Source organism: Oncorhynchus keta, chromosome 8 (genome assembly GCF_023373465.1).
Source record: "Oncorhynchus keta strain PuntledgeMale-10-30-2019 chromosome 8, Oket_V2, whole genome shotgun sequence".
Lineage (NCBI taxonomy): Eukaryota > Metazoa > Chordata > Actinopteri > Salmoniformes > Salmonidae > Oncorhynchus > Oncorhynchus keta.
This window is the reverse complement of record NC_068428.1, coordinates 39,841,351-39,852,886: the sequence shown is the minus strand read 5'-3', so window position 1 is coordinate 39,852,886 and position 11,536 is coordinate 39,841,351. Positions and strand designations below refer to the sequence as shown.

Below are 11,536 nucleotides of genomic sequence, written 5' to 3'. Positions count from 1 at the left end.
GCAAATTGAAATTAATTGAGAGAGAGAGAGCGAGAGGGGGTGAGAGGGAAAGAGAGACAAAGAGAGGGGGTGAGAGAGAAGGAGAGAGAGGGGGAAAGAGGAGAGGGGGTGGAGGAGAGAGGGAGACCTAATGCCTAGGCTTCTTCTTAGAGGGCTAACTTAGTCTTGTGGCATGCAAAACACCCTGGGTTTGAACCTTTGCCAGTTACACCTACAATGAATTACTGTTCACCTGTATGTCCTAGATTAGAAAAGTTCAATTCCCACAGGGATCACTTACAGTGAATAAACACATTTTTAGTAGGTGTATATCACTTTAGATAAAAACATGTGCTTAGTGGCATACCATATACATTATTTTTGACTTGGAAATATATTATTTTGACTTGGATATATATTATTTTGACTTGGATATATATTATTTTGCTTATAAAACTCTGCCTGAGAAGTGACTAAATCAGAAAGATAACTCTCTAAGACATGTGACATCCCACATGTGGGATCAGCTACAGTACACTGCCGGTCCCACATGTGGGATCAGCTACAGTACGCTGCCGGTCCCACATGTGGGATCAGCTACAGTACGCTGCCGGTCCCACATGTGGGATCAGCTACAGTACGCTGCCGGTCCCACATGTGGGATCAGCTACAGTACGCTGCCGGTCCCACATGTGGGATCAGCTACAGTACGCTGCCGGTCCCACATGTGGGATCAGCTACAGTACGCTGCCGGTCCCACATGTGGGATCAGCTACAGTACGCTGCCGGTCCCACATGTGGGATCAGCTACAGTACGCTGCCGGTCCCACATGTGGGATCAGCTACAGTACGCTGCCGGTCCCACATGTGGGATCAGCTACAGTACGCTGCCGGTCCCACATGTGGGATCAGCTACAGTACGCTGCCGGTCCCACATGTGGGATCAGCTACAGTACGCTGCCGGTCCCACATGTGGGATCAGCTACAGTACGCTGCCGGTCCCACATGTGGGATCAGCTACAGTCCGGTCCCACATGTGGGATCAGCTACAGTACGCTGCCGGTCCCACATGTGGGATCAGCTACAGTACGCTGCCGGTCCCACATGTGGGATCAGCTACAGTACGCTGCCGGTCCCACATGTGGGATCAGCTACAGTACGCTGCCGGTCCCACATGTGGGATCAGCTACAGTACACTGCCGGTCCCACATGTGGGATCAGCTACAGTACGCTGCCGGTCCCACATGTGGGATCAGCTACAGTACGCTGCCGGTAATATATAATAATAATATAATATAATAATAATATATGCCATTTAGCAGACGCTTTTATCCAAAGCGACTTACAGTCATGTGTGCATAAATTCTACGTATGGGTGGTCCCGGGAATCGAACCCACTACCCTGGCGTTACAAGCGCCATGCTCTACCAACTGTGCTACAGAAGGACCGGTCCCACCGACTGACTGAGAAACACTGTTCTTATATCTAGACCGTCTGTCTTTTTGAACAATGTGACCCTGTATTATCTAGTACGTAGTCTGTAGGTCTTAAAACAGCATAATCTCCTGTATGACTAGGTCTGAGACTGATGTGAGCTTGTAATATAATAAATAATAATAATAATATATGACATTTAGCAGACGCTTTTATCCAAAGCGACTTACAGTCATGTGTGCATACTACGTTCTACGTATGGGTGGTCCCGGGGATCGAACCCACTACCCTGGCGTTACAAGCGCCATGCTCTACCAACTGAGCTACAGAAGGACCTTGTCTTGTCTTTTAGGGCTGTATGCATCAAGTGTCTCAGAGGAGGAGTGCAGGTCCCCTCCCCCTCCCCCTCCCCCCTTGTCCATGTAATGTTATTCACTATGATCTTAGAGGATCCTAGATCAGCACTCTCACTATGATACTGATGTGAACCTCTTTTCCCCATCCTTCCCTCCTTCCCTCAGGCTGAAAGAGGCCCAGCTGTCGGTGAAGAAGATTACAGCAGACAAGAAGGTGGAGACTAGGAAGATCAACCCTAACAGTCTGGTGAGCACAACTTAAACTTAATATAGACATACAGTGTAAATCTGAAGTACCCCTATCCACTATCAATCACATCTGATCAACCCTAACAGTCTGGCGAGAACAAAGAGGCATTTAACACAGAGATATATAGATATATACAGTAACAGTCCAAAGTTTTAGAACACCTACTCATTCAAGGGTTTTTCTTTATTTGTACTATTTTCTACATTGTGGAATAACAGTAAACACATCAAAAGTATGAAATAACACATATGGAATCATGTAGTAACCAAAAAAGGTGTTAAACAAATCTAAAAATATTTTCAATTTTTCAATTCTTCAAAGAAGCCACCCTTTGCATTGAGGACAGCTTTCCACACTTTTGGCATTCTCTCAACCAGCTTCACCTGGAAGTGCGCCTTGAATTCTAAACAAATAACAGACAGTGTCACCAGCAACCCCTCCCCCCCCACACACACACACACACATCACCAGAACCCCCCACCCCCACACAATCACCAGAAACCACCCCCTCCCACACAATCACCAGAACCACCCCACCCACCCCCACACAATCACCAGAACCACCCCACCCACCCCCACACAATCACCAGAACCCCCCACACACACACACAATCACCACAACCCCCCACACACACAATCACCAGAAACCCCCCCCCACACAATCACCAGAAACCACCCCCTCCCACACAATCACCAGAACCACCCCACCCACCCCCACACAATCACCAGAACCCCCCCCACAATCACACCTCTTCCTCCATCCTTCATGGTGGGAACCACACACATTCACCCACTCTGTGTCTCACAAAGACACAGCAGTTGGAACCAAAAGTCTCAAATTTTGACTCATCAGACCAAAGGACAGGTTTCACCCGGTCTAATGTCCATTGCTCGCGTTTCTTGGCCCAAGCAATTCTTTTCACTTACTGGTGTCCTTCAGTAGTTATTTATTTACTGCAATTCGACCAGGAAGGCCTGATTCACTCAGTCTCCACTGAACAGTTGATGTTGAGATCTGTCTGTTACTGTCACGGCAGATTTCCTCCTCTTCCTCTGAAGAGGTGAAACAAGGATCGGACCAATACGCAGCGTGGTAGGTGTCCATGTTTTTTAATAACAAAAACTAAACATGAACACAAATACAAAATAATAAAATGAACTGGCAAGGAAACAGTCCTGTGTGGCACAAACACTGACACAGGAAACAATCACCCACAAAACACCCACAGAATATGGCTGCCTAAATATGGTTCCCAATCAGAGACACCGATAGACAGCTGCCTCTAATTGAGAACCAATCTAGGCAACCATAGACATACAAAATACCTAGAACGGTGACAGCCCCATAAACATACAAAAAACCCTAGACAAGCCAAAACCACATACATCACCCATGTCACACCCTGACCTAACCAAAATAACAAGGAAAACAAAGAATACTAAGGTCAGGGAGTGACAGTTACTTGAACTCTTTGAAGCATTTATTTGGGCTGGAATTTTTTAGGCTGGTAACTCTAATGAACTTATCCTCTGCTACGGAGGTAACTCTGGGTCTTCCTTTCCTGTGGTGGTCCTCGTGTGAGCCAGGTAACTCTGGGTCTTCCTTTCCTGTGGTGGTCCTCATGGGAGCCAGGTAACTCTGGGTCTTCCTTTCCTGTGGTGGTCCTCATGGGAGCCAGGTAACTCTGGGTCTTCCTTTCCTGTGGCGGTCCTCATGTGAGCCAGGTAACTCTGGGTCTTCTCTTCCTGTGGTGGTCCTCATGGGAGCCAGGTAACTCTGGGTCTTCCTTTCCTGTGGTGGTCCTCATGTGAGCCAGGTAACTCTGGGTCTTCTCTTCCTGTGGTGGTCCTCATGGGAGCCAGGTAACTCTGGGTCTTCCTTTCCTGTGGTGGTCCTCATGTGAGCCAGGTAACTCTGGGTCTTCTCTTCCTGTGGTGGTCCTCATGTGAGCCAGGTAACTCTGGGTCTTCTCTTCCTGTGGTGGTCCTCATGGGAGCCAGGTAACTCTGGGTCTTCCTTTCCTGTGGTGGTCCTCATGTGAGCCAGGTAACTCTGGGTCTTCTCTTCCTGTGGTGGTCCTCATGGGAGCCAGGTAACTCTGGGTCTTCTCTTCCTGTGGTGGTCCTCATGGGAGCCAGGTAACTCTGGGTCTTCTCTTCCTGTGGTGGTCCTCATGGGAGCCAGGTAACTCTGGGTCTTCCTTTCCTCTGGTGGTCCTCATGGGAGCCAGGTAACTCTGGGTCTTCCTTTCCTGTGGTGGTCCTCATGTGAGCCAGGTAACTCTGGGTCTTCTCTTCCTGTGGTGGTCCTCATGGGAGCCAGGTAACTCTGGGTCTTCTCTTCCTGTGGTGGTCCTCATGGGAGCCAGGTAACTCTGGGTCTTCTCTTCCTGTGGTGGTCCTCATGGGAGCCAGGTAACTCTGGGTCTTCTCTTCCTGTGGTGGTCCTCATGGGAGCCAGGTAACTCTGGGTCTTCTCTTCCTGTGGTGGTCCTCATGGGAGCCAGGTAACTCTGGGTCTTCACTTCCTGTGGTGGTCCTCATGGGAGCCAGGTAACTCTGGGTCTTCTCTTCCTGTGGTGGTCCTCATGTGAGCCAGGTAACTCTGGGTCTTCTCTTCCTGTGGTGGTCCTCATGGGAGCCAGGTAACTCTGGGTCTTCTCTTCCTGTGGTGGTCCTCATGGGAGCCAGGTAACTCTGGGTCTTCTCTTCCTGTGGTGGTCCTCATGGGAGCCAGGTAACTCTGGGTCTTCTCTTCCTGTGGTGGTCCTCATGGGAGCCAGGTAACTCTGGGTCTTCTCTTCCTGTGGTGGTCCTCATGTGAGCCAGGTAACTCTGGGTCTTCTCTTCCTGTGGTGGTCCTCATGGGAGCCAGGTAACTCTGGGTCTTCTCTTCCTGTGGTGGTCCTCATGGGAGCCAGGTAACTCTGGGTCTTCTCTTCCTGTGGTGGTCCTCATGTGAGCCAGGTAACTCTGGGTCTTCTCTTCCTGTGGTGGTCCTCATGGGAGCCAGGTAACTCTGGGTCTTCCTTTCCTGTGGTGGTCCTCATGGGAGCCAGGTAACTCTGGGTCTTCCTTTCCTGTGGTGGTCCTCATGGGAGCCAGGTAACTCTGGGTCTTCTCTTCCTGTGGTGGTCCTCATGTGAGCCAGGTAACTCTGGGTCTTCTCTTCCTGTGGTGGTCCTCATGTGAGCCAGGTAACTCTGGGTCTTCTCTTCCTGTGGTGGTCCTCATGGGAGCCAGGTAACTCTGGGTCTTCCTTTCCTCTGGTGGTCCTCATGGGAGCCAGGTAACTCTGGGTCTTCCTTTCCTGTGGTGGTCCTCATGGGAGCCAGGTAACTCTGGGTCTTCTCTTCCTGTGGTGGTCCTCATGTGAGCCAGGTAACTCTGGGTCTTCTCTTCCTGTGGTGGTCCTCATGGGAGCCAGGTAACTCTGGGTCTTCCTTTCCTGTGGTGGTCCTCATGTGAGCCAGGTAACTCTGGGTCTTCCTTTCCTCTGGTGGTCCTCATGTGAGCCAGGTAACTCTGGGTCTTCCTTTCCTCTGGTGGTCCTCATGGGAGCCAGGTAACTCTGGGTCTTCTCTTCCTGTGGTGGTCCTCATGGGAGCCAGGTAACTCTGGGTCTTCTCTTCCTGTGGTGGTCCTCATGGGAGCCAGGTAACTCTGGGTCTTCTCTTCCTGTGGTGGTCCTCATGGGAGCCAGGTAACTCTGGGTCTTCCTTTCCTGTGGTGGTCCTCATGTGAGCCAGGTAACTCTGGGTCTTCCTTTCCTCTGGTGGTCCTCATGTGAGCCAGGTAACTCTGGGTCTTCCTTTCCTCTGGTGGTCCTCATGGGAGCCAGGTAACTCTGGGTCTTCTCTTCCTGTGGTGGTCCTCATGTGAGCCAGGTAACTCTGGGTCTTCTCTTCCTGTGGTGGTCCTCATGTGAGCCAGGTAACTCTGGGTCTTCTCTTCCTGTGGTGGTCCTCATGTGAGCCAGGTAACTCTGGGTCTTCCTTTCCTCTGGTGGTCCTCATGGGAGCCAGGTAACTCTGGGTCTTCTCTTCCTGTGGTGGTCCTCATGTGAGCCAGGTAACTCTGGGTCTTCTCTTCCTGTGGTGGTCCTCATGGGAGCCAGGTAACTCTGGGTCTTCCTTTCCTGTGGTGGTCCTCATGGGAGACAGTTTCATCATAGCGCTTGATGGCTTTTGCGACTACACTTGAGGAAACGTTCAAAGTTCTTGAAATTTTCCGGATTGACTGACCTTCATGTCTTAAAGTAATGATGGACTGTCGTTTCTCTTTGCCTATTTGAGCTGTTCTTGCCATAATATGTACTTGGTCTTTTACCAAATAGGGCTATCTTCTCTATACCATCCCTGATTGTCACAACACAACTGATTTGCTTTAAACACATTAAGAAGGAAATAAATTCCACAAATTAACTTTTAACAAGGCACACAAGAGTGCAAAGCTGTCATCAAGGTAGAGGGTGGCTACTTTGAAGAATCTCAAATCTCAAATATATTTAGATTTGTTGAACAATTTTTTGGTTACTGCATGATTGCATATGTGTTATTTTGAAGTTTTGATGTCTTCACTATTATTCTACAATGTAAAAAAATAGTAAAAATAAAGAAAAACCCTTGAATGAGTTTGTGTCCACATTTTTGACTGGTACTGTAGATATACATTATATATATATATATAATTTTTTCACGGATCCCTCCGGAACTTTCACTACACACCTGTCCCCTATTCCCACTGATTAGCACTTGTATAAATGTGCCCTTTGGTTTCTATTGGGCGGTCCATTATTGTTCTAATGTCCGTTGGTGCGTGTGAGTACCTGTGCTGTGTGTTTTGGGCTTTCATGCCCTGGCGGATTGAGAGAGAGACAGAGTGAGAGAGAGTGAGTGAGAGTGAGAGTGAGAGTGAGAGTGAGAGTGAGAGTGAGAGCGAGAGTGAGACAGAGACAGAGACAGAGAGAGAGGTACAGTTATATTCATAGTTATTGGTGTGATCCTATGGGTCAAAGCAACAGTACCACTGCTCTACAAAATAAGATAGATAGGATCAAACAGGCAAACCATCATCCATCTTCTCGGTTTGGATTCAGACTCAACAAAACAGTGTTAACAGGAAATAATATATTTTGACAGGCTCATGCCCTATCGGCCGTTCTGGCTGGGACATGGCTAACGCTAACAGGCTCATGCCCTATCGGCTGTTCTGGCTGGGACATGGTTAACTCTGACAGGCTCATGTCCTATCGGCCGTTCTGGCTGGGACATGGTTAACTCTGACAGGCTCATGCCCTATCGGCTGTTCTGGCTGGGACATGACTAACTCTGACAGGCTCATGCCCTATCGGCTGTTCTGGCTGGGACATGGTTAACTCTGACAGGCTCATGCCCTGTGGGCCGTTCTGGCTGGGACATGGTTAACTCTGACAGGCTCATGCCCTGTGGGCCGTTCTGGCTGGGACATGACTAACTCTGACAGGCTCATGCCCTGTGGGCCATTCTGGCTGGGACATGACTAACTCACACAGGCTCATGCCCTGTGGGCCGTTCTGGCTGGGACATGACTAACTCTGACAGGCTCATGCCCTGTGGGCCGTTCTGGCTGGGACATGACTAACTCTGACAGGCTCATGCCCTGTGGGCCGTTCTGGCTGGGACATGACTAACTCTGACAGGTTCATGCCCTGTGGGCCGTTCTGGCTGGGACATGACTAACTCTGACAGGCTCATGCCCTGTGGGCCGTTCTGGCTGGGACATGACTAACTCTGACAGGCTCATGCCCTGTGGGCCGTTCTGGCTGGGACATGACTAACTCTGACAGGCTCATGCCCTGTGGGCCGTTCTGGCTGGGACATGACTAACTCTGACAGGCTCATGCCCTGTGGGCCGTTCTGGCTGGGACATGGTTAACTCTGACAGGCTCATGCCCTGTGGGCCGTTCTGGCTGGGACATGACTAACTCTGACAGGCTCATGCCCTGTGGGCCGTTCTGGCTGGGACATGACTAACTCTGACAGGCTCATGCCCTGTGGGCCGTTCTGGCTGGGACATGACTAACTCTGACAGGCTCATGCCCTGTGGGCCGTTCTGGCTGGGACATGACTAACTCACACAGGCTCATGCCCTGTGGGCCGTTCTGGCTGGGACATGACTAACTCTGACAGGCTCATGCCCTATGGGCCGTTCTGGCTCAAACAAGGTTTATTTACTTCCTTACTTGGCCTCAGAAGCCAGTATAGTGTGGTATATGGACACTGTTTGCATACTGTCCCTAATGGAAAAAACGAACCCCTTTCTTGTGGCCTGACAGAAAGACAGGCTACGCCAGAAGGAAGCGAACATGGTGGCCACAAGCTGAGAGACAGAACAGGAGAGAGAAGAAATTCATGAGAAAACTGACGAGTTGGTTTGTGAGGTAAGTGGGGACTTCTCCCACCCCTTTAGCCACCCACACAGGGTGATCAGGATCACACCGGTCTCTGTTCCTGCCCACCCTCTTATACACCAAGCCTGGAACACTGCCATCTGACCCCTGCTCGAGACTAGAGGAAACCCCACATACTATGGTTCTCAGGTCACGAAGCTGCAGATGGATTCACTGACCAACAGGGTACTTACTACTGGCAATAGGGGGATTATGACTATTTTCTTGTTTATTTTTTTTATGGGAGTAATGTATATTCATTTAAAATGTGGTGGATTCTCCACCTCATCCTAAGGACGTTCATGTTTAAAAAATAATACATGTTTTTCAGTCAAATATCTGGTCTAATGAAACAAGAGAGTGTGTCTGGATTGTATGGGAAACATTTTCTCCTGTAGATTTGTTTATGTCTGTTTTCTGTATCATGTTTTTCACCTTACATTTCCACTGTCAATATATCACCTTACATTTCCACTGTCAATATATCACCTTACATTTCCACTGTCAATATATCACCTTACATTTCCACTGTCAATATATCACCTTACATTTCCACTGTCAATCATTAAATCAATCAGATATCAATCATCTATGTATCTTGCCATCGGTCTCTGTTATTACAACTTCCCAGCAACCCCAAAGCAGTTCAACAAGGTGTACAAATATGAGTTTATTCACCAACCACTTGATATACTGTACATAAATAATACAATAGCGTGAACGTTAAGTGACGTCTAACAATGCAGGTTTTAAATGATTTGCCAACATTCATTGACAACAAACTCCTCAAGAGTTCCTGAAGTGAGTGTGTCCACTCACTCATTTATTTTGTACAAATCAACACAGAACTAAATAGAAGACGAAATCAGTTGAAACACTATTAAATCTGTAAATCATGTCATGTGATTATGACCTCAAATGTATTGATGCGAAAGTTTAATTGCATTTATGTGAACTATTTATAATTGTAAAATGTGAAAAACTTCAATAAAAGATTATTTTTAGAAAGAAAAAGAAAACAATACTTGTTCTCTCCACTTTGGCTCATAACAGTTAACAAGTCCATGTCAAATTGAACACTGTGTGGCTTTTTCTCCATATTTAAATGCCATACATGCGCAAACATTCTGGTCTCCACAGACATACTGTTATTTGTATCATGCGCAAACCAGAAATATTCAAAAAGTATTAAGCACGAAGCTATAAGCCATTTACAATGTGCTAAACCAGTCAATAATGCCAAACCAGCCGTTATAGTCCCATACATTACACTGGGGTGGAGGTCTGTTGGAGTTGGCATTGCTGCCCGTGTAGTGTTTGTTGCATGGTTGTGAAGAGTTCCATCCCTTGTTTTCGTTTTCTTTTGACCTCCTCTTTTAGGATTAAGATTGGATATTTTCTCCCTCGTGCATATTCGGTTTTTGCAATGGAAGCACGTTTGATTTAACGTATTGGTCGGTCGCTCGCTCTATTCCTTTCAGTTATTCCAGTGGAAAGCAAATCAACACAGACTATACGAAATGTGTCCATTCCTTCTGGCTTTAACTAATCCAGGTCTATGGAAGCGCAGTGACACGTCTTTACGCGCTGGACGCGTTTCTTCTGGGTGCTGGGTGACTGGCCTGGACATATGAGGGTATAGGTGACGGTAGAGAATGTTTTTGGTTTACAGGTGGAACACGATTGGAAAGCCCCATCATCTTGGTAGATGTGTCGGGGGATGTAGAAGGAGTTACACTGCCCGTAACAGAAACGGTTGATTATAGTGCGGCTGAGGCATCCTTCCTCGTGGATCGCCTGTTTCAGCGGCTGAGTCTTGCACCAGTCCAGTTTGAGGTACCGGCGCTCCGTGACGTGCAGGGCTTCTTGGCTGGATTCTAGAACCTCGTCAGCGGCCGTTACTGGCCCCATTTGGCGGGAGACAAATCCGTTCTGTGGTGGCTGCTGCGGTAAGCGTTCCGACTCGTTGGGGCTGGAGTTGTATTTGTATGGGTGCGGAGAGGCGCCCTGGTAGCCACCTACCGCTGCGCTCCTCAGCGGACAGAAGAGTAGTCCCAACACCATGGCCGAGGCAAATACTGTTGCGGTCTTCATCCTTAGATGTAGAATGTTAAAATATATAAGGATTATATTTAAAGCAGTCGTGGAAATCAATAAAGAACAAATTACGCATCACTTTTATGCAAGGTTTACGCAAACCAAATACTTAATTTCCACATGGTTATACAATGTACAGTTACCAGATTAACAGTTATCAGTTACCAGATGCATAGGATGATTAACATAGCGAGTATTTGGTAGAGCAAGAATGATAAATAGCTAGATTTACTCACCTGTGTCCTACACAAACTCCACACAACAGAAGCACTCCTGGTTTAGATTTAAGTGTTTGGAATAAACTGCTGGATTCCCTGCGGACGTAAGATATTGGTTAAGTAAAAGTATTTCTGTATGATGTCTTCTTGGAAGAGGCAAAACAAACTGCTTTCCAGCTGTACTGTCTTAGATGTAAGTACAGTGAGAGGATGTACCCGCCCCCTCCCACGCATGTCATCCTCTGATAGATACTATTCAAAACGGACTCAAACCTGGGAAACTTGCAAGAGTAAATCATTTATTTTATATTATTAAGAATTAACAGCAAATGTTCATCAAAAAACAGCAAGAGAGTTAGATAATGGCTTGAGCCAAAATAATTTTTAAAAAGCTAAATCACAACAACTTGATTAAATATTTTGTATCACAAACAAGAGCATATTTTTGGTTTGATCACATATATAATTGAGACAACATTCAGCTTCACAGGCTGTTGTAATATTACTGAATTAGCACAGTGGACCACAGGCTGTTGTAATATTACTGAATAGCCACAGTGGACCACAGGCTGTTGTAATATTACTGAATTAGCACAGTGAACCACAGGCTGTTCTAATATTACTGGATTGCCACAGTGAACCACAGGCTGTTCTAATATTACTGAATTGCCACAGTGAACCACAGGCTGTTGTAATATTACTGAATTAGCACAGTGAACCACAGGCTGTTGTAATATTACTGAATTAGCACAGTGAACCACAGGCTGTTGT

General features: G+C 47.4%; 2 protein-coding genes and 1 long non-coding RNA gene across 3 annotated transcripts in view; 1 reads left to right on the top strand and 2 right to left on the bottom strand.

Moving 5' to 3' along the window:
• Positions 1-25, bottom strand: part of LOC127931445 (uncharacterized) — a 2,769-nt gene extending 2,744 nt beyond the window's left edge. The window contains exon 1 of the long non-coding RNA XR_008141189.1: positions 1-25. This exon is cut by the window's left edge and continues 689 nt beyond it. This is a non-coding gene — a long non-coding RNA (uncharacterized LOC127931445).
• Positions 1-8,992, top strand: part of LOC118387225 (formin-like) — an 80,032-nt gene extending 71,040 nt beyond the window's left edge. Inside the window, exons 17-18 of the mRNA XM_052523335.1 lie at positions 1,936-2,017; positions 8,337-8,992. Coding sequence (XP_052379295.1) covers positions 1,936-2,017; positions 8,337-8,384 — 130 coding nt within the window. The 3' untranslated portion in view covers positions 8,385-8,992. The remainder of the gene's footprint in view (positions 1-1,935; positions 2,018-8,336) is intronic.
• Positions 8,993-9,107: 115 nt separating this feature from the next.
• On the bottom strand, positions 9,108-10,932 carry LOC118387224 (gremlin-1-like). The gene is made up of 2 exons (XM_035775385.2): positions 10,784-10,932; positions 9,108-10,545 (listed from the first exon to the last, which is right to left on the bottom strand). The coding sequence occupies exon 2, from the start codon at positions 10,542-10,544 to the stop codon at positions 9,996-9,998; it is 549 nt and encodes a 182-aa protein (XP_035631278.1). The 5' UTR covers position 10,545; positions 10,784-10,932; the 3' UTR covers positions 9,108-9,995.
• Positions 10,933-11,536: the final 604 nt, after the last annotated feature.

Excerpts from the sequence above, each read along its gene's own strand:
- LOC118387224 (XM_035775385.2), bottom strand. The coding sequence starts at position 10,544 with ATGAAGACCGCAACAGTATTTGCCTCGGCCATGGTGTTGGGACTACTC.